The sequence below is a fragment of the Tetranychus urticae genome, chromosome 2, assembly GCF_039701765.1.
Source record: "Tetranychus urticae isolate SD_2017Ah chromosome 2, NJAU_TeUrti_SD_1.0, whole genome shotgun sequence".
In the NCBI taxonomy this organism is placed as follows: domain Eukaryota; kingdom Metazoa; phylum Arthropoda; class Arachnida; order Trombidiformes; family Tetranychidae; genus Tetranychus; species Tetranychus urticae.
Window position 1 is genome coordinate 24276757 of NC_142959.1, and position 27959 is coordinate 24304715.

General features: G+C 31.8%; 5 protein-coding genes across 5 annotated transcripts in view; all 5 read left to right on the top strand.

Annotated features, from left to right (window-relative positions):
- Positions 1-14892, top strand: part of LOC107360876 (uncharacterized) — a 47938-nt gene extending 33046 nt beyond the window's left edge. Inside the window, exons 2-5 of the mRNA XM_089266880.1 lie at positions 10272-10580; positions 10687-10875; positions 12328-12472; positions 13611-14892. Coding sequence (XP_089123006.1) covers positions 10272-10580; positions 10687-10875; positions 12328-12472; positions 13611-14697 — 1730 coding nt within the window. The 3' untranslated portion in view covers positions 14698-14892. The remainder of the gene's footprint in view (positions 1-10271; positions 10581-10686; positions 10876-12327; positions 12473-13610) is intronic.
- Positions 14893-15508: 616 nt separating this feature from the next.
- LOC107360696 (uncharacterized UDP-glucosyltransferase YjiC-like) lies at positions 15509-16951 on the top strand. Its single transcript, NM_001323108.1, has 2 exons — positions 15509-15552; positions 15694-16951. The coding sequence occupies exons 1-2, from the start codon at positions 15509-15511 to the stop codon at positions 16949-16951; spliced, it is 1302 nt and encodes a 433-aa protein (NP_001310037.1).
- Positions 16952-18350: 1399 nt separating this feature from the next.
- On the top strand, positions 18351-19811 carry LOC107360695 (uncharacterized UDP-glucosyltransferase YojK-like). Its single transcript, NM_001323107.1, has 2 exons — positions 18351-18394; positions 18551-19811. Exons 1-2 carry the CDS (start codon positions 18351-18353, stop codon positions 19809-19811), a joined length of 1305 nt encoding a protein of 434 aa, NP_001310036.1.
- A 1334-nt stretch (positions 19812-21145) lies between these two features.
- LOC107360694 (uncharacterized UDP-glucosyltransferase YjiC-like) lies at positions 21146-22580 on the top strand. Its single transcript, NM_001323106.1, has 2 exons — positions 21146-21189; positions 21326-22580. Exons 1-2 carry the CDS (start codon positions 21146-21148, stop codon positions 22578-22580), a joined length of 1299 nt encoding a protein of 432 aa, NP_001310035.1.
- Positions 22581-24707: 2127 nt separating this feature from the next.
- On the top strand, positions 24708-26153 carry LOC107360697 (uncharacterized UDP-glucosyltransferase YdhE-like). The gene is made up of 2 exons (NM_001323109.1): positions 24708-24751; positions 24893-26153. Exons 1-2 carry the CDS (start codon positions 24708-24710, stop codon positions 26151-26153), a joined length of 1305 nt encoding a protein of 434 aa, NP_001310038.1.
- The last annotated feature ends 1806 nt before the right edge of the window (positions 26154-27959 follow it).

The following is a 27959-nucleotide window of genomic DNA, read 5'->3' on the forward strand; positions in this document are numbered from 1 at the left end:
TAATTGGTTTCATATCATTACTAATTAACCATTGTTTTCTCAGTTTATGCAAATGGTATCAAGGTACATGGTGTAATGAATCATGATTAATGTTACATCTCAAGGCATCGCAATCTAATTAATGGTAATCGAAACAGAGTCAACTTCATTGATGGAAACTGATAATTTTCAGATTGGCCAGTTTTCATTGTTAACCATGTAATACAGGATAGATTGCACAACATGGTGAAATCTCTTTTTTTTCTTGATTCCTCTCTCGGTGCATTTTCCATGGAGATTGTTTGCTAATACAATTATTGTTTCAAGACAATATCTTCATCAATGAAATGCATCAATTTTTTTCTCCTCTCTTCGTCTATAAAATGATTATCAATCAGGCTGCTTTTGACTGGTAAATGGGAAGCAAAATTGTTTACGTTTGCAACAGGATTTGGAATGAATGTTAATCATGAAACTCATGAGTGGTTGCATTATTAGATAAACATGGAAATTTTGCTTGGTTAATCATTAAATGTAATTACTAGTCAAACCAGATTCAAACTATCAGCATATCACGACAAGATAATGGCAGTAAAGATGACAATAATGGTTGATATTACAAGTAATGATCAAGTGATTTGTTAGCAGAAAAAATTGGTTCCAAGTTGAGTTTAGAGAAAAATTTAAACTTGAATGAAATTCCATATTTCAGGTGTGAAACTCCCAGTACAACGATAACATCAAAACTACGCATCAATCCCTGTTTGATGTTTTCTTCAAAAATAAATCTCTTCATGAAATCTGTTTCTTCTGTTTACCAGAAATAAATATTTTCTGTTGTAAGCTTTTATTGCTTCGTTGTTTGATTTAGATTGATATATGACTTCGAATGAGTCTAAAAGAGAAAGCCAAAGTGTTGGATTTTCAGCTTATTCACCTGAATATTATGGACCATAACTAACCATGAACCAATCGAAAGCTTATAAAGAATATATTAAGTCTCTTTAAAGATTCGAAATTCGTATTCCCTGAAGAGTTATTCGACAAATTCCTTGAGACCTCATGATCACCACAACGAACCTGGTTTTTCAGATAGAACTTTTCATTCTGATTCTTGAGATGTTCTAAACCTGTGGCTTTTTGAGGCACAATTTTATTCAATTCATTGTTGATGTGCATAGCTTATGGAATTCAGTTTCCCAGAAAAAATATTTTCTGTTTTTTCATATTTTACATGATTTCGTTGAGCAATTTAGATTGATACACTTATATGACCAGTTCTTTTACAATTGTCTTTGTCCTTTTGGAAACTAACTGTCAAATTAAGTTCAATTTTTGGCGATTTTTTGTTATGAATGGATAGATTCATGAAATATGTTCGCGATAAATTGAAATTCTTGTTGGTCGATCGAATCTAAAGCATGAGAATCTTTTAATCAGTTAACTCAATAATAGCTCAAATTAATTGAATGAAAAATTCTACAAATAATCGGTCGATATTCTGTTCACACATTTCTTTTCAAATCATTTTATCATGAATGAACATGAACAGTGTGTAAGGTGAAACAATTGTAGCCATTGTTAGCAATGAATATGTTTCAATGAAATAAAACAAAAGATTGAACAAACCAAAGCAACTCGTACAAAATTGTATTTGATTAATTACTTGACCTGCTCTTTAAATGCTTTGAAATGACAAAAAAGGTGAAACTATAAGTTGAACCCTTGAACAATTCATCCAAAATGATTGCCATTTTCTGGTCATTCCAGTCCATTTGGCTATCAATTTGTAAACAATGTTTCCATTCATGTCAACTCAGTTTTTACGCCACTTTAATTAGTTACTTTTTGACTGACAATCAACTTTTGAAATTTTCAATTTCTAACGATGAAGGGAAATGTTGATGCAAAATCAACTAAAGTTCAGGGTTCACATGCTGGAATAAAACCTGAACACTTCCTCAGATTATCTACTCTTCAACTTATTGCTCAAATTCTGAACAATTCAACTGATTTCATGATCACCATTTTCTTAAAAAAGAAAAATTCTCTAAATTTCCATGACTATCACAGGAAAATGTTCCGTTTTTAGAAAAGAATCTTAAGTAATAGAAAAGAGGATTGAAAACTTTGAAATTCTGGGTGGACAGAGAACTGTTTTGAATCCATTAAGTGTCATTAATTTTGTGATTAGCAAACCTTGATATTTCTAATGAAAATAGAATGCAAAAGATAATTTAAATAATTAATGAAATGGTCAGCAGAATTTTCATTTTCATACAAGTTGAAACATGAAATCTGGAATTATTAAACTTTTCCTCATTTGCAAAACATCGTTGGAACCCTGTATTTTTGAATAAAAAAGAGTAAACTCTCGTGTAATTTGCAACAAATTCAACTTGTTTTTCAACTTTTCACCCAATCCCAGTCATCATTGTAATTATTAGAGTAAAGTTTGTCACAATATTTCATTTCCGTTTTATACAATTTCCTTTCTTCGCCATAAATCATAATGAATATTTGTATTGTTCAGTTTTTATAATTTTCAAAACTCAGCCATTAACCTTCAGTTTCCATTATTTTGCATTTCCATTAGTAAAGATTTCAATTTTAAAAGCAAATTTATTTACATTGCAAAATTTTATTGCAAACTTTTATCAACTTTAAATGAAACAATTTATCGAGTTGATCAATTGAAGTAAAAGTATTGAAATTAATTCAGTGGTCACACCAACCTAATTTTTCTTGACCTTTTACACGAAATTGAAAGCAAAGGTAAAAGAGTAAAATGAAAAGAAAAACTTTTGAAAATGAATTTTTCTTCGCAAGGAGAAATCCCTTGAACATTGATTTAGATGACATTTTGATGGGAAAAGATGAAATTGTCATGATTTGTGCGTCTCAATGAATAATGAACTTTATGTACGGTGAATAGCATTTTAAAGTTGATTAAAACTCGTGCTTTTCTTTTCAATAAACATTCAATTATCAACAAATACAATCGTAATTACACTTTGAGACATCAATGAAGACATCCTTTTCTGTTGACTTTTCTTCTCCTTCTTCCCTGACTATCATGCAATTTCATTTATCAGAGTAAAACTTGGTTATGTGGAATAAAGTCTGATGAAAAAGGTTGATTTCATACGAATTTTGCTTCTTCATTCCTTAACTGATGGAACAAGGTTATCAATTTTCTCTCTCTTCTCTCTTTACCATCGGAAGTAAAATGATGATTGTAACGATAAACATTGAAGCAATTCTGCTTTTCTTTCCTTCTCTTTTTTTCCTCATACATTTCAACCCTTTCAGTTACCTTATCACACAAGTCATTATAATCAATGATAACTTGCCTCTTCTCATCAAGCATCGTTAGATTGTGCAACTAATGAAAAGAAGGAAAAGAAATGAAAAAAACGAAAGTAAAATATTCATTTAATCTGATCATTCAATCAACAGCACTTTGATTATCATGATGAAGATTCAAGAGAAATCATTATCAATATCAATTGTCTGGACAAGAAAACAATTAACTAGAAAAAATGAAGAGAAAAAAGTTTTTTTCGTTTTGAGAGAAAAAAAACTTTTCCATCAACTCGTTGGACAAAAATTGTGAATCGGTTGATCAAGAGGACCAATGTTATGTGAAATCGACTGACCAAGGCTGGACAAAAAGATGAACATGATAATGATGAAGGATGCTTTTGATAACTTTCATGTTTCTCAACATTTTCCTTCTTTTCTCTCGAAATGTTTTCTTTTTGTTTTCAAAGTTGAACATGGAATCGCCATCATAACATCATTTGGACAACATTTCTGTTAATCTTTACAATAAACTTCACTGTCTCTGGCCACTTTACCTCATCATTATCATTAGCATCATCATCTTGACCAGCAAACATTGTCAGTGTTTCTCTTTTTCCTGTTTTCTCCCATGATGCAACAATTGAGAAGCAAAGTTCTGTAAAGTTTCTTTCATTTACCTTGTTCATCCTTTTCCAACAAAAAAGTCATTCTTTTTCAAGTATGATCACCATCAGACGACCTTTCATGATAGCAATTCAGCAAATTCTGATTTATATTGAGGTACACTTTTCTTCTTTTCAACTTTTTCGTTTCATTGGAAGAAAAAAAATCTTTATGACTTTTCTTTTCCTAAATGGTTAACCAAAAAAGACTGTTTATCTTTTATTAATATTTACGTTTCATTTACTCACACATCTTTCACTTTGATGATTTACTGTTTGAAGTCCATTTTTCCTGGAAAAACTTTTGTAAACAAAAATTTCGATTCGAAGAAGAAGAAATGAAATTTCTTTAAATTTCTAGTTTATTGACTTTATCAGGAACAAACTGACATGAAAAAAGGTCAAATGTCTACATTTTTTCAGATAAAAAACGTTAATGAAATTGTCTAAATAGAATCGAGAATCAAACTGGGAGTGAAAATTATCTTTGGAAAAAACTCTTTATTCCAATGAATCTTATTTCAGTTTATCTCTCTTTACTCCTCCCAGCATCTTGCATTTTCACTCCCAGTCGATATAAACTTTCAATGGAATGATAATTGTTTCACTTTCTATTTGTGCCTTTGATTTATTTTCTCCGAAATAACTTGTTCGATCATTTATCTTGGTTTGCTTTTTATAGCCAGTGATCATTGGATAATTGCTGATAATCACCAGATTGATTAGGCTCAAGATGGTTCATTTTCTCTTCTCTTCATGTTCATGCTTTTCAAACCTTTTTTCCCCATTGTATTGATAAACTGTTGATTAAGTTTTGTGTTTTTGTTAATCATCACGATTCCAACCAATGAATTCCTTTGCCAGTCAGCTTCTAATTAAGATTAATGGAGTGAATAAGTGTCGACTCGTAAAGAAGACAAAAGCAGTTGATCAATTGATGGCAAACAGTCACAATGAAGCTGAAATAATTAAAAATAATTAGCTTGTTAGTGTTGCCATTGGTGCATTTAGACCAAGTAAAAGTCAATTCATCATTTAAACATTTTACATTATCCATCAACTGATATTGTCTTGTGCTCGAACTTGCATGACAGCTTGAGCAAAGACTTGAGAATATGCGAAATGACGAAATTTCTCATGAACTGGGATAATCTAAAGTTTGTGAGAAAGTGTTGAAAGGAAAAGAATATCATGAAAATGAAATTTGACATAAGCTTGCGATTAGAAGGGAAAATTGCATTGAATGTCGCAATAGTGAGAAGAGCAAAAAATGAGTAAATATTGAATTCCCTGGAATGGTTCACAATTGATAAAAGTCAAGTAAAGAGAAAATCAGTTGAAGAAATTTTTTCCCCATTCCTTGCATCTTCTCATGTTGTGAACAAAATTGAAGGATTGAATGTGATTGAACCGCAGTGTATTTGATCAGCAAGTGAAGAAAAAAATGCTCGAGACTTTGCCCTGAAAATCGGATGAAAATCAAATGAGCAAAAGGAAGAGGGAAAAAAGATAAAATGATTGAATAAAAGTGAAATTTAGTTTCATCCAAATGGTGAAAAAATGAAATATCAGTGAATGAGCAAAGAAACAATCGAGATGAACATTTGGACAAAAGTGGAGAAAAAATGAGAAGAAATTTTTGCATCTTTTGTGCAAATTTTTTTTCTTTCGTTGTGTTCGAGCATTGAAAGGAAATCAATCTTTTCTGTCTTTGGTCCAATTTTTTTGTCCTTTTTACTTTATTCTTACCTCTCTATCATTCTTACCTTCTTCGATCCTCTTCAGATGAAAGTTTCATTTCAAGATTACGTTCGATGAAACTCGGTGTAAGCAGAAAAAAAAGACATTCTGTTTTTGTCGATTTCACAAGGAAAACCAGGAAAATAGCAAAAAAAGGGAAAAACGATATTCACCAGAGCTGATAAAACACTTGAATCTAGTCAAGTGAAAAGTTGTTCAGTTTGATGACAATTTTTTCATGTTTGATGAAATCGTTTAAGTCGACAATTTTACTTTTCGATCATTTTTGAACATTCCTTTTGCCAGCAACTTCGACAAATAGTGATGCATGAAATAGAGTCTCATTTAGGGTTAAACCAATATTTTGTTTTCCCAAGTTTTGCATTCCAATAAATCAAATTGAAAGTTGATAATGAATTATGAAGGTAAAAAAATTGAAAAAGTTTCGCAAAAGTTGAACCAGTCGAGTTGAAAAGTATTTTACAGTAAAGTTTCGAGTCAAATGTGATTGGCATTTGGAATAGTTTATGGTTAAACCTTGAATTTGTAATGATTTCCAATTCTTGGTCAGATGTACATTGATCCATCAGAAGTATATTGATCTGTCAATATCGAAAGTCAACTCTAGTGTTGGGAACAAAAAAAAGTGAAACAACATTGTTAACATTATGTTTGCCTTTCATCAATTTACTCACCTTGGAGTCACATTCATGTTCACCTAGTCAATAGTTTTCAAATTTTGATGGAGAAAAAGTTGAACAGAAGAAAAGTTGAAAAATGAAAATGTTGAGCAAAAGACAAGATTGATTGATGTTGCTGATATACAAATGAGCATTCAAGTCGACATTTTTTACTTTCATGAAAAGGTCATTAATAAAGTAGATATGAGAAATGAGGAATAAAATTTTGTATCATTTTCATTGAAAAAAAAGTTGAATAACTGAACTAAAAAAATATGCTCAGGACAAGAAGCAGACAAAAAATGAAACGAAAAATGAATTAAGCATCTTTCATCTTCTTGTCAAACTGATAGCAATCAAAACTTTTCAATTCAATAAATTTATTTCCAGAGAAAAGGTGAAAAAGTGAACTCAAAGTTTTACAAAAAACTGATCAGTTTGCGACTAAAACGTTTGAATCGATTTTTGCGTTTCCCAGAAAAGACGAGTTTCAACTTCGACAACTTGCAAGTCAAAGGAAAGCGAAGCAAAAGTAAAGGGAAAAATATGTAAATATCATTTACTGAGTAATGGTAGCAATAATGGAATCGTAATAATCAAATGTCACACTTATTTGTCACAATAAAATTACCTTGAGTTTGAAAAGGAAATAAAAAGGTTCATAATTTTTACTCTTAATATGGGATAATATCAGTGGAATCATAATAATACCTTTCAAGTACTTGAACTTTGTGTAAACCAGGGAAGGACAGGGAAATGGAGAAAACAAAAGTGTCGAGAAAAGTAATTTTTTTGGCTTTTCTCGTTTTTTTCTTGCTGCTTGGACCAACCATTGAAATGGACATGAGACAAAAAATGAATTACTATTAATGATTACTTTAACTGGAATAAAAAAGTTTATCTGAAATCATTTTGGACACTAATGATGATAGTAATGATGAGAGGTGAAAATTTTCATTTGATGAATGAATGCTGTTTCGCAGTGATGTTCAATTATAGTCTATTATCGTCCAGTCAAACATTCAATTATTGACCGATATTAGCCAAAGGAAGCAAAAGTGTTAAATAACACTTAATGCTCTTGGTTTTTTTTCTGGTTTTGTTGGTTTCAATCAAGTTTAATAATGTTATAATATTGAACAGATGAAAGCATCTTCTACCAAGCTAAAAGCATAACCTGGTTAAGTTGCCTTTAAGTCCTTTGTTCACCTTTAGTCTGTTAACATGAACAGCTAATTGAAGTTTCAAATCAAAAGATTACGCTATCTTTCTGGTTCTGGTCAACATTTACTAATATCAAAAGAGATCAAAATTTTCATCGAGTTAATCAGAAAGGTTAAAGGAAAGGTGAATATTTTTAGTTTTTGCTTTGGCGAGAAGAAAAAGATCAATCTCTATTGAGAGGAAACTTCGAGTTCTTTAGGCATCTTTCATAATCATTATGAACAATACAATTCAAGTTTGATTATTGGAATGAAAATTTTCGATGAAAGGATAAAGGACGAAAATTAGATTTGCACATTACCTGGGGAAAGAAATTATGTTACAAATTTTTGTGAGCAAATAATTTCTTTATTTTTGCTTCGATTGATTTGAATTTTTTGGTCAAGATAGCTTGAGGTTAGAAGGTTGCTCGGACAAGTTAATCACTTTGAAAACTTTTGAAGCAGAGTGTGGATCGGAGAAGGTCTAAATAGATTTTTGAGGTTGACATAAAATTGTACAATTTTTTTTCGATTTTAAAGAAAATTCAATTCTTCGATAGTTTTTCCTATGAATTCGGTCTCCGGCCTTTATGAATCGAAAATTCTTTTTTCTATTTGATACGCGATCCCCATTCAATATCAGTCTGATGAATCTCGATTCATGAGCAATTCCTGAATTTCGCTTTTAATCTCATTCTAAAAAAATTTCGCCTTGCAAATATTAATATATTTTCTGAAAAAAGGAAAAATTTGACTGGAATTTTTTGTTGTAACTCATTTAAAATTTGATTAAAATGTTGAAAGAATGCTCATTCTTGTTGCAGTTTCATGAGGCAAAATGAATATGAAATATGAATTTTGTAAATTACTTTTGAAATTGCATGTTATTGAATGAAATAATGATTGAACATTTTGAATTAAAATTTGCTCTCTTTGATTCAACATTGAAATTGGGACGCAAATTTGAATGTAAAGTCAACATTATTTGTCTCTGCAACTTTTCCATGAATAATAATAATATTGAGTGATAAATGTAAACTTGAGCCATGAGCTTTCAATCTGTTGAACAAACTAATGTTATTATGAATAAATGTTTTCCAATAAAGCTGCAAGTTATGCTCAAATTGGCTAACATGAGAGTTGAACATTTTCCTCCAATTTGTGCTGTTTAAACACTAATAATGAGATTTTCATTGCTATCAATTCAATTGTGCGGATAAAAATGAATAAACTGAAAAAAAGAAGAAAATAATTGCTCTACAATGTTAATGCAGTTGTCACATAATTAGAAATGTTCATTTCTATTGAATAAAACATTCTTTATCGCAACACAAAAAGCAAAAGAAACAACTTCTATTAGCATGAACCCATGAATTTGGTTCAACATTAGAAGAAGAAGAAAAAACTTGTTCAATCTTTAATCGTAACCATTTAACCATTAATTGGACCAGATAAGAGTACATTTAATTAAATAGTAATAAAACGATTTTCCCGATTTCTCTCTTTGCCTTTGCTTTCCTCTGATTTCTTGCAATCTTATTAGTCGAGCTTGATGAACAGGCAAAAGTTTTGCAAATTATCGATCATGAATATGATGAGATAAGGGGAAAAGAATGAGTCTCATGCAGGTCAACGGTAACAATTATCGTTGGGATCGATGCAAGTGACCAAGAAAAGGAATGAAACTGAAACAAGGATAAACATTGAGCTTGTTTGCATCAATAAATCAATCTCATTTCGAGTTTATCAATGTTCATGATAATACCTTTTCATTTGAATATTGCAATGGTTCAATTATGCGTTCCAAATGAACTGATAATAGACTAAATGTTCCCTTTTTTGTTACTTTTCATGTTATCATTTACTCTCTTTTCCCATTATTATCATTTCATTTGCCTCTAAATGCTAATCAGTTTTTTTTTCATGTTCAACAAATTTCGAGTTCATTTGCACCAGAATTGGTTCCATCTGCAATCCAACTTGTCAAAAATTGCATTCTTTCATATGATATAGATTAAATGAGGAAATGGAAATTTCATCCAATGTCGTTTTCGTCGATTTTTCCATTTTAGAACAATTTTTGGAATTCTTTAAATTGACTTTTGAAATTTTGTTCAACCTCGCGATTTTTCATTCATAATCACAATCTTTTTCTGTTCAATATTTAAACAATTTAAGTTGCTTTTGGAAAGCTTGAAAAGCATTTGAATAGCAAAGAAAAGACAGAAATAGGATTTACTAAATACCACTTAGTGTTTAAATTATGAATGAAATGAAAAGAAAATCAATGAAAAAATGAAACTCTTCTTGTAACGATTTAACAATTGTCAATATGAATGGAAACCAACTAATGTTGAACGATTAATTTCATTTCCTGATTCATAGCTTTTATTACATTTCATTGGTCTTACATTCTTTGCCTTCTTTTCTCAATTCATTATTGATAGATTTTCATGTGGTTTTATAATGTTACCATGTTGGCTCATTTATTAGGGGAAAACGACAAGGGTGAAGAAGCGTTTTCTTTAGAAAGGAAAGGTTAAAATTCAAAATGAATTCCCTGAACTTTCGAAATAAAAGGTTAAAGGGAAAACCTTGGAATCATTATTTTAGCATCTTTAATCTTGAAACGCTTTCCTCCTCCACTTTTGTAAAATAAAAAGTCGATTATAATCAATTTGGTTTTCTTTTTCCATTAGGATATTGGCCTTTTGGGACACTTACCTGCAACTTTTGGGTCACTTGTGATGTACTTTGCTGTAGCTCTTCCATTTATCACATGTGCTTCATAAGCGTGGGTCGCTATGTGGGCATCAAGAATCCATTGCATGCTCGTCAAGCTCGCCTTTTGGTCTCTCGACGAGCAGTCCTCTTCAAGATTGTCCTTGTCTGGTTGATTGCGGCCCTAATAACGAGTCCAATAACCATACTCGGCATTGCAGATTCGTCCAATATTATGCCTGAATCAGCCGTTTGTTCAATTTCTAATAAATATTTTCTCATAATTGGCAAGTACATTGAATATATTAAACAAATTTTGTCGAATTCTTTTTCTTTTAAAAATTTCTCTTTTCATTAAAATGTTAAAATTGTTTACCTTTTCCATTCATTTAGGAGCATTCAGTGCCTTTTACCTTCCAATGATAATCATGGTTAACAGTTATGTATTGACTGTTCGCCTGTTGAGGCGTAAAGCCAAATTTTGTAAAAACTCTGGTGAACATGGAAAATGGCCTCCATCTGCGAGAAGTTCAATCAACAGAAAATCTCATGAGAATCAAGGTGATAATGGAAAATATTCAGGTAAATTGATAACAAATATCATCATCATCTTCAACTTGGATACATTTTTCATGAAGGTAAACAGAAGAAAAAAGAAGAAGAAAAGGAAAAATAAATTAAACGTTAGTAAAGGTAATAACAATAATGAGTAAACACTTACGATAGTAATGAGGCCAATATTAATCATTATTATAAATATCATATCAACACCATTAATGTGATAGAAATAAATAAGCTAATAAGTCAATCGAAGGTGTAAATGGTACAAATTGGTGTATTGTTAACCTTTGCACATTCCTACGAATCGAGCTTCCAACGAGAAAAGTTGAGTTTCAATGTTGCAATAAATTGTTTGCTTACATTGCCTCACATTGACAAGCCATAAGTAAATGTTTCAAAAAAAAGAAACTAATATTTTCTCATTTTTCACTCATCAAGGCGAAACGCAACGTTGAGATGAAACTTGAAATTACGAGATAGAATTTTGTTTCAAAGTTTTCATCTGATAATGTGATTTATTCAGAGAGAAAAATGAAAGATTGAAAGAAGAAATTGTTTGTCAAAAGTTGATCCAACGAATTGAATATGATTGGGAAAAGGTGAAAGTGAATGTTGACCAAGTTTATATTGCTGTTTCTGATCACGTTAATTTGCTCAAATACAATTTGAAATGGAATGAAAAATTGAATCGACTTTACGTGAGATGATGATAAATATTGTAAGATGAAAGTCTACATTTATTTCATTCCATTAGACAAAACAGTTTATCCATTTTCTAGCATTTTTACAGTTCTCTCTTTGCCTTCTCTCCTTCCTTATCAGTTCATCATTTGAATAAAATTATCATGTAAACATGTTTAAATAGACATTTAGATTATTCTTTGGTTTACTTTGTCTATTTTATGGACTGACAATTGAACCGCAAAATTAGGCATAATTAGGCTAAACTAATTGTGCCAACAAGTTAATCACTGTAATTAGCACATGCTGTATGGCGAATGCTAAATGAGAGTAAATAAAATGTCATCAACTTGAATCTTTTCCCTTCTCTTCTTTTCTCTCTTCAAAGTAAATTAGTCAATGTTGCTCTCCATTATCATGTTGGGCGAATAAGACAGGGAATGAAGAGATTGAATAAGAGAATTGCTTGAATCATTTTTTCTCTTTCTTCAGTTTACCATAATTATCATTAGGATCGCAAGCAAAACAGACTATTCATATCGAATATTTTATATCTAATTATAACTCTCGCAATAATTTTATTGTTTAGTCATTTGTTAACTTTTTTCCTTTTAATGTCCTTTGATCTACGATTTTGCAAGTTTGGTAAAAGATGAAACTCAATTTTGGTTCATTTGTCTAATTATTTTTTGATTAAAGTTTGCAAAAATTTTGATGATTCACTTGAGCGTCTTTGAGACACTTTGAAAGAAAGTTTCATCTTTTGACATTTTGCTTTTCATTTCTGGTTAGGTTCTTCGGGGAATCAAAATTATTGCAAAAAGGATTTTGATACGGGAAAATGTAAGAATACTTTTACTTCGAAAACTCGCAGTTTACATTCAATATCGGATGGAGCTGATGACTTTCAAAGGAAGACCAATCATAATCATTTAGGGTAAGTAATTATCAACCCAATCTCAAATTCAATGTTAGAATTTTGTTCTCAGCAACATAACCAGGAACATTACCTTTTTTGCATTCAGTTGAAGAAATGTTGGTTGACATCTTTTAGTGGAGAGTGGATTCAAAGTGGAAAAATTGAGTAGCTTCTCGTCAAGATAAAGTTTGAATATTATTTTCATGACTTTTCTGGTTCATTTGCAAAAGTCTTTCCAAGTTGCGAAACTTTCATCAAAGAGTTGTGAATAAAATTTAAGTTTAGATTTCAATTTTTCAACATAATTTTGATGCTTCTACCTGATCAATTTGGTTGGGAATGGAAATAATTAAAATCTTTTCGAAAATCAATTTTCTCATTCAGTCATGAAAAAAATTGCAGCGAAAAAGATGTCGATAATATGATGTAAGATGTAAGATGCGAATGTAACATTCAGGTCTTCATTGGAAAATTTTTTTTATTTGTGATCAGACACTCACGAATAAACAGTCTCGTCAGTAAAAAACAGATTGACACGAAACCTATACTTTTGGTTGAAAACAGTTTAAGCTTATTCCGAAATGCTTCGAGTTTAGCGAAGTTTCCTCCATTGTTATTATTTCAAAATTTAATTGAAAGCCAAAATTGAATTTGATTCACTTAATGTTTTTCAGATAGATTTTGCTACCATCTAGTGTCGAAAACTTGAACTTTTCTCGATAGATTTTGCTTCATTTCCTGGTCAAAAAACGTGAATTCGTTCTATTCATGTATTCCGGTAAACTTGTCGAAGGCTTAGTACGATTAATTTGATGATAATTCCTTGGATCACACGGTAACAGATAACCTAATTATTTATGATTTACTTTTTTATTGCAATGTTTACTTTCAATTGCAGACTAAATTTACTCAATTTGTAACTAATAATGATTACGTAAAATGTAGCATACAAATTTGACAGATTTAACATAATCTGATTGAAAGCCGGAAGTTGTTTTCTCGAGGTTTCATAAAATCTTCCTGTTGAATCCACTGCTGTTATTCTTGCTAAACCTCTGTTTCCTCAATAGCATTATCAATGAGAATAATGAGAATAATGAGAAACTTTTTACCTTAAATTTCTTAAACATATTAACCTTTTTAATCAACTTTTCAGGGGTAAACGGCTCTCCTCGACTGGTTCACTACTTAGAGGTCATTTTGGAACTGAAATCAGAAGTCGAATATCAAAGCATTACAATACCCAGCCCATGATGATACGCACACTTGGTTCATCGGTCCAGGTTCGAACAGAACAGAAAGCAACTCAAGTTTTGGGTCTAGTTTTTTTCCTGTTCATTATTTGCTGGTCACCCTTTTTTACTCGCAACCTGATTGAAGCAATTTTTACCGACATTCAAATGCCCAACTCGTTGCCAACCATTTTCCTTTGGTTGGGCTACTTTTCCTCGACCATTAACCCCGTCATTTATACAATTTTTAATCGAAACTTTCGTCGAGCTTTTCGCCGCATTTTACTCTGTCAAACAATTAAATATCGACTCCAACGAAGCTCCCAATCATTTAATCCCAACCAAAGGTTTGGCGGTCGTCGAGGCATCTACAGATATTCAAATCAAAACAGTCCAAACAACAACAACAACAGTAAACATAATGACAATAATCGAAGCAACAGTCTCAATAACAGTAATAACAATGTTAGTAATAACAGTAATCGAAATGTCAACTCAAACAATGTTTTACACAACAAACTGGGCAGCAATAACAGTGAAAATGGTCGCTTCTATGAAGACAATGTTGACTTGAACAACATCAACCTCAACTTGGAGAGCAACACTGATAATGTGATTGATGATGATAATAATTATCATATTCATGGTTACATTTATTCAAAGAGTGGCCGGTTGATGGACAATATGAAATCAATGAAGTCGATTGGTTCAAATGGAGTCGAGTATTCAGATGATGATGAGGATGGAGGTGATCTTGATGAGGATAATGATAATGATTATCTGGGATCAAATGAAGATGATAGTACAACTTTTGGATCCAAAATTTGTTGCACCATTAAGAATAAGCAGTTGAGTGACCAAGTAAATGCCAAATACAATTCTCGCTCAGATGAATGTGATAATTATCGTGATAAGGCGTTGAACATGAGATATTATTGGAAGTATTCAAAGGCTGATTTAAAAGCAAAAAGTGAACCAGTTGCTACAATCAAATGCTGCTCTGAAGTATAACGAAATATAAGCAAACTATTGAAATCATTTGGTTTGTTTCTTGCAAATGAAAACCTTTTCTGTTTAAGATTGAAACTTTCTTAAAAATCGTTTCTGATAATCTCTTGTATGTACATGATTTGATATGCATATGATCTAATCTCTTGCTATAGCCATGTTTTATTTTATAACCTGAATAAATTCAGATTCTTGTAACATTTTTCATAACTTTTCTTTTTCAACCCAAAAATTGGACAAATCAATTTCGAGATATTTTTGCCTCAAATTCAAATCAATTTGGATCAACCATCAGGTTTAATATTCATTCTTATAGCAATGAATTTGAATGAATTGATTTAAGTGACAACCTGTTGTCGATTGACTTTGGTCTTCTTCGAATCACTGAGTGACTTGAAACGATTAGTTTTGGAATAAAATTTTATTCATTGTAACATGTAATCACCATTCAGCTAATCTACCAGATTGAAGCAAACAGATGTTAAGTTACACCAGAACTGAATTTAATCTTTTATTCTTGTTATGCAATAGATTAGCTTCTCGGTAAAGCTAAATGAAGCTGATAAACGCGAATATTGAGCCATCAGTGCATTTGCTCTAGTTTATGTGACTAAATACAGGAAAAGGTTACAGTCTAATCTCTCGAAAGTTGCGATAACGAGCCGGTTATTAAATATTAGATGGCGCTTGAAAATCTCTTGAGCTAAATCAGATAGTTTAATAATGATATGAAAATGGTTATAAAGCAACTCTCGTTGCATCTTCAATCATTAGTATTATTTATCCAACAAACAGTGCTACTAAAAAATTCATGATGAACACTAGTCCAAGCAAAGTTTTGGTAACATCAATCAATGGGTAAGTTATTGTCATAGTTACAATACATTTATTAAGTTAAATTATCTGTTGCGATTTTGTTCGTTTCAGTTGATTGTCTTGACATGCTTTTGTAAATTTTGTATTAAATTATTGTTTTCGTTGTTCGTTTGTTTTCACTAGTTATGGGCACTTTAATGCCGCCCTTGGTGTTGCAAGTTTACTATCCAGCCGTGGTAATGATGTCTATTTTGCTAATCTATTGAAGTACAAAGACGAGGTGCAGAAATATGGTTTGAAATTCATTGCTCTCGAAGACTACAACGATGCATATAATAAAGAAATTAAAATGGAAAATGAATGGACGGAAAGTGTGGTGAAAAGTATGCAACTCAAGTCGATTTCACCTCTAGATGACGACGAACACTACAGTAACGTTTTGATGATGATTGTGGAGGAGCTTAAACTGTTGAATCCAACTTTACAAAAGATTATTGATTCCATCAAACCAGATATTCTGATTGGTGATGTTTGTTTTCCTCTTCCACTCTTCTATCAATCCTCAATTCCAAGCATATTTTTGTTCTCAGCCAATCCATCATCGCTTTATATGGAGACAACTGGATTTCCTGCTACACTTGGTTTGTCAGTTAATAGCGATAAAAGTTTGTGGCCAGCTTATCGTGAAAAGTTATCAAGTCTTACGAAAGTTGGCATGCAATACGCTCAATGGCTTTCTACACTTGGGATCAAAATGACTGGTTTTCATGATTGGGACAAATTTATCAGCATTTATATCTACCCGAAGGCATTAGATTATGTTGAATTAGGATCGCCGCCTTCAAATTGTATTCGAATGGATTCTTCTATTCGTATACGGGAGGCAAAGGAATTTATTGTTCCACCATTTAGTGCCAACCAGTCTGGGAAATTGATTTACTTGTCGATGGGAACCACAGGATCTCTGAACATACCTTTCATGAAGCGTTTAATCAACACTTTTTCCAAGAGTAAACATCGCTTCATCGTCTCTAAAGGCTTAAAAGGTGATGAGTTGACTTTACCTGAAAACATGTGGGGTGATAATTATGTCGATCAAATCGCTATCTTACCCAAAGTTGACGCGGTTATAACTCATGGCGGGAATAATTCATTTGTTGAGTCACTCTTCTTTGGTAAACCAATGATTGTAATTCCGTGTTGCTTTGATCAACTGGATAATGCACAAAGGATTGAAGATTTGAAACTTGGATACAGAATTGATCCATTTGGATATGATGAAGAAGAAATCCATAAGACTGTTGATGATTTACTTGAAAATACTGAGATTCGTTCAAAAATGGAAGAAATTTCAAAACAGTTGAAGACTTCAAATAACCGAGAAGAGGTTGCAAGATTGATTGAAAACATTGCCAGAACTAAAAAGTATCCAATTAAATGAATGATTGTTTAGTATTAAAAACAATTACAATGTAAATTCTGGTCCAACCTGCACCAGAAAATCATCGATTCTATTGTTGTATACACTGTGTAACAAATAAAATTCATTTCTACTAGTTTATTCGATACTTGTTATTAATTCATGACAGTTGAGCTGATCAGAAGTGAAATCCAACTAAAAAGTTCTTTGTAAGGCAGCAGCACAATGATGGTCAATCAAAGATATTTAATACACGCGACGACATTGGATGACAAGGATACAGTCAATCTTTCAAGCAATATATATTTTATAATTATAATATGTATGCTGAAGGAGAACATATTCAGTACAATCACAGTTCCATGTAGTTAAAATCACTGACTTACTTTCAGGAAAAGAGTAAAGTAAAGGAAGAAGAGCCTGCAATTGAATTAGTTTTTTAAACAATTTCTTTTCATTGTCAGAAGATGGCGCAACAAAGAAACTCTTTCTTTTCACCATTTGAAATTAAATTGAAGCAATTAATACAGTAATTAAACGTTTAATTTTACAAAAGGAAAGAAGCCATCTATTGCTTAAAAACTAGAAAAACGGTTCGAAGTCGAGCAGACGATCAAGTTTAATTGTTACACCAATGTAATGATTGCAAGAAAAAAGTATTAGCAATAGAGATGCCTTTTTGACTGTCTTTCGTTGCATGCAATATTAATTTAATTGATTTTAATGATTCTGATGTTTAGTTTTCCAATTTAATTATAAATTTATGATGATTTAGCGGGAAAATGTCATTTAAACTAGTAAAATCTGAACTCATCAAGCAAAAGTCTATCAAGTTTTTTATATTAATATATTTTATTTAACATTGGTATTTCATTTTGAAAAATTTGTTTCATTTGAAGGAGCTGGTTGGACATCAGTGTGTTCAAAGTTTGAAAACCATCATAGGATTAATTTACTTGATTGCCGAATCAGATGTTAAGATGTAATCAGATGTTAAGCACCAAGACGACCTCGCATCTTTTATTTTATGAACTTTATCATTAGTATCGATTAGTGCGATACATAATGAAATAGATTAACTTGTTTGTTGATTAAGTGAAGCTGGTGAAACAAGCATGAAGCTGAAGTATTTCAGTGCATTTGATCTGTTCATGTGATAGAGTTTTCATTAAGATACAGCCTAATCTCTCAAAAGTTTCCTAATGGGTTGATTTATCGCAGATTGCACCAAGAAAAATCCCTTTAAAGAGGAGGAGATTAGTCTCTTTCTTTGCATCTTTTTAGGTTTTATTAAGTAATCTCTTGAATTAAATCAGATAATTTCATATTGATAATAAAAATGTTTATAAGCCAACCTCGTTCCATCTTCAATCATTATTGCATTTTCTATCCAACAAACAGTGTTACTACTAAATTTAAGATGAACAATAGTCCAATCAAAGTTCTGGTAACATCAATCAATGGGTAAGTCATATGATACAGTTAATAAAAATTATTTTTCAATTGCCTTACCAATAGTAAATTACTGAACCATATTTGATATTTTCGTTCATCATAACTCTAAGCTCACGTAAATTTTTAACTAATTATACTATTATGTTGTTTGTTTGTTTTCACAAGTTATGGACACTTTAATGCCGCTCTTGGTGTTGCAAGTTTGTTATTGGAACGTGGTAATGATGTTTATTTTGCCAATGTATTGAACCATAAAGACGAAGTTGAAAAATACGGTTTGAAATTCATTGCTCTTGAAGATTATGACAATAAATTTAAAGAAATGGAAACGACTGCTGAAAGTAAATGGACGGAAATCGTAGTGAAAAGCATGCAACTCAGGTCAACTTCACCTTTAGCTGAAGACGAAAGCTTCATTGCCGGTATGTCGATGATCTTTGAGGAGCTCCAGTTATTGAATTCAAGTTTGCAAAAAATCATAGACTCCATCAAACCAGATATTCTGATTGGTGATGTTTGTTTTCCTCTTCCACTCTTTTATCAATCTTCAATTCCAAGCATATTTTTGTTCTCAGCCAATCCATTAGGACTTTATTCGGAGACAACAGGATTTCCAGCTTCACTGGGTTTATCTGTCCATAGTGATAAAAGCACGTGGTCAGGCCATTTAGAAAAGTTATCATCAAAATTGCTAGAAGTGAGCAAGAAATACTTTCAGTGGTATTCCTCATTTGGTATCATAACAACTTCTTTCTATGATTCAGAAAAATTTCTTGGTATTTATATCTACCCGAAGGCATTAGACTATGTTGAGTTAGGATCGCCACCTCCAAATTGGATTGGCATAGACTCTTCGATTCGTACACGGGATGCAAAAGAATTTATTGTTCCACCATTTAGTACCAATCAGACTGGCAAATTGATTTACTTGTCTATGGGAACTTCAGGATCTCTGAACATATCTTTGATGAAACGTTTGATCAACACCTTTTCCAAAAGTAAACATCGTTTCATCGTCTCTAAAGGGTTTAAAGGTGATGAGTTGACTTTACCTGAAAACATGTGGGGCGATAATTATGTCGATCAAATCGCTATCTTACCCAAAGTTGACGCGGTTATAACTCATGGTGGAAATAATTCATTTGTTGAGTCGCTCTTCTTTGGTAAACCAATGATTGTAATTCCGTGTTGCTTTGATCAACTGGATAATGCACAAAGGATTGAAGATTTGAAACTTGGATACAGAATCGATCCATTTGGATATGATGAAGATGAAGTCCATAAGACTGTTGATAATTTACTTGAAAATACCGAGATTCGCTTAAAAATGGAAGAAATTTCAAAACAATTGAAGACTTCAAATAACCGAGAAGTGGCAAGATTGATTGAAAACATTGCCAGAACTAAAAAGTATCCAATTCAATGAATAATTGGTTAGTTTTAAAAAACAATTACAATGTACATTCTGGTCCAACCTGCACGAGAAAATCTTATTTTCAAACATGCAATTAAAGGTGAATCCGATCAAGAAAATTATTTAGATAAAAAGAGAGGAATGTGAATAAAAAAGATAAGAGTGACAAAAGTGTGACGTTTTTACTACGTCACATTTTTAACTTTTCCGAACTCATATTTTTATTAACATTGCTGTCTTGCGCCTTCATTGATTGAAAAACGTGGTGTAGTAGAGCTGAGTTTAAATTTGAATTTAATTAGTTTTTGATCTGTCATTAATTAGTTTAATGCTATTAACACCCAGCCAAATCAGACAAAATTAAAAAAAACTATTATTCTTGAATTAGAAAAGGAAAAACTCAGAGAAAGCCAGGTAAATAGCTAAAAAGCGCAGCTATTTTCACGAAAAAAGCTTGGTTTTTAGTTTGGATAAAAACATTTTTTATCTAACTGAAAGATTTTATTTCAATAAAATTTTTATCTAAATAATTTTCTTGATCGGATTCACCCTAAGTAAACAATTAGTTTTCTAAACAATTTTTTTGTTGTCAGAAGATGGCGCAAGAAAGAAACTCTTTCACTTCACCATTTTAAATTAAATTGAAGCAATTAGCAATAGAAATGGCTTTTCGACTGTTTTTCAATTTTAATGATTCTGATGTTTAGTTTTCAAATTTAATAATAAATTTATGATAATTCAGCCGGAAAATGTCATTTAAACTAGTAAAATCTGAACTCATCAAGCAAAAGTCTATCAAGTTTTTTATATATTTTATTTAACATGAAACTATTGGTATTTCATTTTGAAAAATTTGCTTCATTTGAGTATGTTCAAAGTTTAAAAAGTATCATAGGATTAATTTACTAGATTGATTGCCGAATTAGTCAGATTTTAAGCACCAAGACGTCTTCACATCTTCGATTTTATCATTAGTATTACATTGCGCTATATAATGCAATAGATTAACTTCTTTGCTGATCTAGTGAAGCTGGTGAAAGAAGCATGAAGCTGAAGTATTTCAGTGCATTTGATCTCGTTCATGTGACAGAGTTTTCAATAAGATACAGTCTAATCTCTCAAAAGTTTCCTAATGGGTTGATTTATCGCAGATGGCACCAACAAAAATCCCTTTAAAAAGGGAGACTCATCTCTTTCTTTGCATCTTTGAAATGTTATTTACCAATATTTGAACCTAATCAGATAATTTCAAAATGATATCAAAAATGGTTATAAAACAATCCTCGTCCCATTTTCAATCCATTAATGTTATTAATCCAACAAACAGTGCAGCTACTAAATTCAAGATGAAAAATAGTCCAATCAAAGTTCTGGTAACTTCAGTCAGTGGGTAAGTCATATGATACAGTTATTGAAACTATTTTTAAATTGAATTATCGATCATATTTGTATGCTGCAGTCGATTTCCATCATCATATCAATCTCATGTAAATTTTTAACTAATTATACTTTTTTATTTTCACAAGTTATGGGCACTTTAATGCTGCTCTTGGTGTTGCAAGCTTGCTAGCAGAACGTGGTAATGATGTTTATTTTGCCAATGTATTGAAGCATAAAGAAGAAGTTGAAAAATACGGTTTGAAATTCATTGCTCTTGAAGATTATAACGATGCATATAATAAAGAAATGAAAACGACTAACGATAGTAAATGGACGGAAATCATAGTGCAAAGCATGCAACTGAATTCAACTTCGCCATCCGAAGACAAAAGCTTGATTGCCGCTATGTTGATGCTCTTTGAACAGCTAAAGCTTATGCAGTCAAGTTTGGAAAAAATCATAGACTCCATCAAACCAGATATTCTGATTGGTGATATTCTTTTTCCTCTTCCACTCTTCTATCAATCCTCAATTCCAAGCATATTTTTGTTCTCAGCCAATCCATTAGGAATTTACTCGGAGACAACAGGATTTCCAGCTTCACTAGGTTTATCTATCCATAGTGATAAAAGTTTGTGGTCAGTTCAAAAAAAATTATCATCAAGTATGCACGACGCGGGCATGCAATACTTTCAGTGGTATTCCTCATTTGGAACAAAAACATATTCTTTTTATGATTCGAACAAATTTCTTGGTATTTATATCTACCCGAAGGCATTAGACTATGCTGAGTTAGGATCACCGCCATCAAATTGGATCCGAATGGACTCTTCTATTCGTGAACGAGATGCAAAGGAATTTATTGTTCCACCATTTAGTACCCACCAGTCTGGGAAATTGATTTACTTGTCAATGGGAACCACAGGATCTCTGAACATACCTTTCATGAACCGTTTAATAAACACTTTTTCCAAGAGCAAACATCGCTTCATCGTCTCGAAAGGCTTTAAAGGTGATGAGTTGGCTTTACCTGAAAACATGTGGGGCGATAATTATGTCGATCAAATCGCTATCTTACCCAAAGTTGACGCGGTTATAACTCATGGTGGAAATAATTCATTTGTTGAGTCGCTCTTCTTTGGTAAACCAATGATTGTAATTCCGTGTTGCTTTGATCAACTGGATAATGCACAAAGGATTGAAGACTTGAAACTTGGATACAGAATCGATCCATTTGGATATGATGAAGATGAAATTCATAAAACTGTTGACGATTTACTTGAAAATACCGAGATTCGCTTAAAAATGGAAGAAATTTCAAAACAATTGAAGACTTCAAATAACCGAGAAGAAGTGGCAAGATTGATTGAAAACATTGCCAGAACTAAAAAGTATCCATGAATATAATAGTTCTATCCTGTACTTGCTATTAAGCACAGTTCGAGCAAATCAGTATTTTATCAACATCAATTCAGAAGACGAGATTTAACAAAAAAGGTCCTTTTAAAGTAGCAGCAAAATGAAATAATTGGTAGATATAAAAATAGTTAAATTTGATTTCATTATCAAAAAAAGACTCAAAATCACTGACTAATGGCTTCATAGCACGCGTTTTACCGAAATTGTGCGTACTGAGGATGGATTTGATTTGATAGTATACTGTACGAACCGAAATTATGATTATTTGCCATTTTTACTTGAACCAGATGGGTGAAGAGCAATTAAACGGATAATTGAAAAGATTTTATCTTTGAATTGTCTCATGTTCACGATCAGTCTATCTTTGGTCATTCAAATCTTATAATCAAAGACCTTGTATTGATCTGAAAATTCAATCGCGTTCGACTAAAGCCATGTAAAAATATCTCCTGTGATCATTTGATCATTTACGACTTCATAAAGATTCAACATCAATTTTATTTGAAAGCAAATACTGTTATACTGTAAAACTTGCAATACGCGAAAATAAATAAATATTACGATATTACAAATATTGTCAAAAATCGAGCATTGAACAAGTCTATATGAAAACCGTAAAGAATGCATTAATGAGCATGTTGACATTATTCGAATGTTCAAAAGAATGAAATCGTCTTGTTGATTTCCTAATCATCCAAACGTTCACATGGATCTTGTAAGGTATGACTCCTAATGTTTTGGAATAATTTTTCAAAATTGAATTGCGACAGCTAGACTAGAGTTACAGGCACCATTCAACCGTTAAAATGAAGGTACACTTCTCAAGAATATTTTGAAAAAAAATAAACTGATTTCGACCTGAATTTATCAAGTTATGGGCTTAAATAAACAAACGCGTCAAAAATCATATATTTTCAACTTCACACCAGGACTTTGAAAACTCAAAAATGGCCAAACTTGGCATCAATGTTGTTAAAAATGTGTGTAATTTGACTGCAATAACCCAACATAGGTCTATTGAAAGGTTCAGGTCAACATCAGAACTAAATGTCATGTACATTTGATTAAAAAAGGATTTTTCGTAAATTGAAAAAAGACTTTTTAAAAAAGGACTTCGATTTAGAATATTTCAATAAATCATTTCGAAATAAAAGATCAGAAGGACATTTTGGCATTTTTGATGAAGTGCTGACCTTTTATTTTGGAACAATCTACTGAAATATTCGAAATCGAAGTCCTTTTTTACAAAGTCTTTTTCCGATTTACTAAAAAGCTTTTTTTTTATCGAATGCCCCTGCAAATTAGTTCGATGGTGACCTGAACCTTTTAATCGAAATATGCAGAGTGATATTAGCCAATTTACATCTTTTCAAACGATTTTGAGGCCAAGTTAGGCCATTTTTGGCCATATGATTTTTGACGTAAGGCAAATCAGATTTTGACGCGTTTGTTTATTTAAGACCATAACTTCACAAATTCAGGTCGAAATCAGTTTATTTTTTCCCAACATATTCTTGAGAAGTGTACCTTCATTTTAACGGTTGAAAGGTGCCTGTAACTCTAGTCTAGCTGTCGCAATTCAATTTTGAAAAATTAGGAGTCATACCTTATAACGAAATCTTGATGGAGTATGTTGAAAATTTAAAAACTCTATGAACTTTGTTACATAATAACATGCAATTATCATATGATTAATTTTCTAGATAAATTGTGGAAGTAATTAGATGTTAAGCGCCGTAAATTCATTCTTAATAGCACAATACACTGTACAATAGACAACTTCTTCGTTGATTAAGTGGCACTGCTAAAACAAGCCTAAAACTGAAGCATTTCAGTGCAATTGCTCTCGTTCATATGACAGAGTTTTCAATAAGATTCAGTCTAATCTCTAAAAAGCTTCACAATGGGTTGACTAATCGCAGGTCGCACGACCTTAAAATAGGAGGAGATCTCTTTCTTTGCTCCTTTTGAGGTGTTATTAAGTAATCTCTTGAATTAGATCAGATAATTTCATATCGATATTAAAAATGTTTATAAAGCAAACCTCGTTTCATCTTCAATCATTATTGCATTTTCTATCCAACAAACAGTGTTACAACTAAATTCAAGATGAACAATAGTCCAATCAAAGTTCTGGTAACATCAATCAATGGGTAAGTCATATGCCACTGTTAACTATTTTTTAATTAAATTATCAATAGTAAGTTACTGAACCATTTTGATATTTTCGTTTATCTAAATAAGCTCACTTAAATTTTGACTAATTATATTTTTTTATTGCTTGTTTCCACAAGTTATGGGCACTTTAATGCCGCTCTTGGTGTTGCAAGTTTGTTATTGGAACGTGGTAATGATGTTTATTTTGCCAATGTATTGAAGCATAAAGACGAAGTTGAAAAATACGGTTTGAAATTCATTGCTCTTGAAGATTACGAAGATAGATTTAAAGAAATGGAAACGAAAAATAAAAGTAAATGGACGGAAATCGTAGTGGAAAGCATGCAACTAAAGTTAACTTCGCCTTTAGCTGAAGACGAAAGCTCCATTGCCTCTATGTCGCTGGTCTTTGATGAGCTACAGCTGTTGAATTCAAGTTTGCAAAAAATAATTGATTCCATAAACCCAGATATTCTGATTGGTGATATTCTTTTTCCTATTCCACTCTTCTATCAATCTTCAATTCCAAGCATATTATTGTTCTCAGCCAATCCATTAACACTTTATTCGGAGACAACAGGATTTCCAGCTTCACTGGGTTTATCTGTCCATAGTGATAAAAGTTCGTGGTCAGGCCATTTAGAAAAGTTATCATCAAAATGTCTAGAAGTATGCAAGAAATACTTTCAGTGGTATTCTTCATTTGGAATCATAACAACTTCTTTTTATAATTCGGACAAATTTCTTGGTATTTATATCTACCCAAAAGCGATAGACTATGTTGAATTAGGATCGCCGCCTCCAAATTGGATTGGCATAGACTCTTCGATTCGTACACGTGATGCAAAAGAATTTATTGTTCCACAATTTAGTACAAATCAGTCTGGGAAATTGATTTACTTGTCAATGGGGACTTCAGGATCTCAGAACACATCTTTCATGAAGCGTTTACTCAACACTTTTTCTAAGAGTAAACATCGCTTCATCGTCTCGAAAGGCTTTAAAGGTGATGAGTTGGCTTTACCTGAAAACATGTGGGGCGATAATTATGTCGATCAAATCGCTATCTTACCCAAAGTTGACGTGGTTATAACTCACGGTGGAAATAATTCATTCGTTGAGTCACTCTTCTTTGGTAAACCAATGATTGTAATTCCGTGTTGCTTTGATCAACTGGATAACGCACAAAGGATTGAAGATTTGAAACTTGGATACAGAATCGATCCATTTGGATATGATGAAGATGAAATCCATAAGACTGTTGACGATTTACTTGAAAATACCGAGATTCGCTCAAAAATTGAGGAAATTTCAAAACAAATGAAGACTTCAAATAACCGAGAAGAAGTGGCGAGATTGATTGAAAACATTGCAATAACTAAAAAGTATCCATTTTGATAAAAATTTGGTGTGTTTACAAAAAAAACAAAGTGCGTTGCATATGCTCAACCAGTTCGCATGTATCTTTCGGCTTTTATTAATGATTTTTTTGCAATATTCCAATCTTATTATAATAATTACTTATTTAAATAAGAGAAGATTTCGCTTGTGAGTGGAAGGTTTTAAGGAGCCAAGTTTTGGTAAAGTTTATTTCAATGATAAGTTATGATATTTTAATGCCCCATCTGAAGACCCAATTTTGAAGTCAATTTTTACAAGGGGATCTTCCGATCATGACTGATCACAAATTCACATTTAAAGACTCAAATTTTGAATTAAAATTTTCAGTGGAGGACATTGACGAAATTGATTTCAAATTTGGTCTCTTTATGTACATTTGATGCACCAGATTTTTCACCAAACTCTTTACTCGAAAGACAGTTTTTCATATATTCATAGTCCAACATTTAACCATCAACCTGAATAACCAAATAGTTCACCCAAACACAATGCTGCATGATATGGATTCTGCATTTTTCTCCCTATCCTGTGCAAACGTGAATTTTCTAGTAGCCTGAATTCTGATTAATCTCTGACTAATTTCCGGACATGTAGCTCAATCGTGGCTTTCAAACTTGGCAGAAAATTTCATTGAAATCCTTTCCGTTTAGTTTCAATTCTTACACAAATTTGGCACTGTATATTATTTGGATGATTAACAATAACATTTTTACTAAAGCAGGGAAAGACTTATTCAGATTTAAATGATGAGCTTTGAAAAGTAACGCGAGGTTAAATATACGATTATATTTACTTTATTTTATTTATTATGCTCTTTGAACGAATTTTGAATAAGAAAAGAACAATTTCATTCTCAACTTTCTATGCTAACCAACTATTTGCAGACTTCAGATGCTGAATAACAGAATTATACACTTTTCATCCAATTCTCACTGTACACTTGCCCCACTTCCCTTGTAAGATCTTTTCTTATACTTGAACGGAGCAGATGATTGTAAAATAAACAATTTATGCTTTTAATTTGTGCTGCGTTTTTCCTAAAATGCATTTCTAAAACAAAGTTTCATGATACAACTCAAGATGATTGAGTTATTATTGCAATTATTGTGATTTGTGTTTGTTTACTTTCATTTAAACCACTACGTTTAGGGTAACCAGTATTTAATCAAATGATTAAATTGTATAAATGATGCCTTTCTGAAATTGGTTAACTTAATAGTTAACTAACACTGTTAACCAAATATGCACAGTTTGACCAAAAGACAGTGATAAAGAGAGTGATTAGAACTGATGAAAATGAAAATGAAAATGATAAGAAACCTAAAATGAAAATAGGAAAACCCATTGAAAGCAATGGAAAACCAAGAGAAAATTTTGTCTTGAAAATTGTAAAAAAGGTGTTGAGATTAGATTACATAGTGGTTTAAATCAGTTAAACCACAATATCTCGAAGCTATGAGATAAAACTCTCGGGCTTCGCCCTCGAGTTTATATCTCATAACTTCTCGATGCAGTGGTTTAACTATCACTTAAACAAGTCAAAAACACATCATTTCATACATTGATTTACAGTTGAAAGCAGCAGTAAACGTACTTCGACTCGTTTGCAGTTTCTTTGTTACTAACAATTTTAAGCATGAATTGATAACCACTTTGATAGCAAAACATACGCAACCATAAATGTCTCAATTGTCTGTGATAAGTGTACATCAGCACATCATACGAAACTAGACTTCTTTATATAACATCAGCTCCATCAGCTAATTAAACCCATAAAACAATTAGTCAGTAATATCATGATCA

Coding starts and splice junctions, on each gene's coding strand:
- LOC107360696 (NM_001323108.1), top strand. CDS start 15,509: ATGAACACTAGTCCAAGCAAAGTTTTGGTAACATCAATCAATGG. Junction 15,553..15,693: donor TTGGTAACATCAATCAATGG/GTAAGTTATTGT, acceptor TGTTTTCACTAG/TTATGGGCACTTTAATGCCG.
- LOC107360695 (NM_001323107.1), top strand. CDS start 18,351: ATGAACAATAGTCCAATCAAAGTTCTGGTAACATCAATCAATGG. Junction 18,395..18,550: donor CTGGTAACATCAATCAATGG/GTAAGTCATATG, acceptor TGTTTTCACAAG/TTATGGACACTTTAATGCCG.
- LOC107360694 (NM_001323106.1), top strand. CDS start 21,146: ATGAAAAATAGTCCAATCAAAGTTCTGGTAACTTCAGTCAGTGG. Junction 21,190..21,325: donor CTGGTAACTTCAGTCAGTGG/GTAAGTCATATG, acceptor TATTTTCACAAG/TTATGGGCACTTTAATGCTG.
- LOC107360697 (NM_001323109.1), top strand. CDS start 24,708: ATGAACAATAGTCCAATCAAAGTTCTGGTAACATCAATCAATGG. Junction 24,752..24,892: donor CTGGTAACATCAATCAATGG/GTAAGTCATATG, acceptor TGTTTCCACAAG/TTATGGGCACTTTAATGCCG.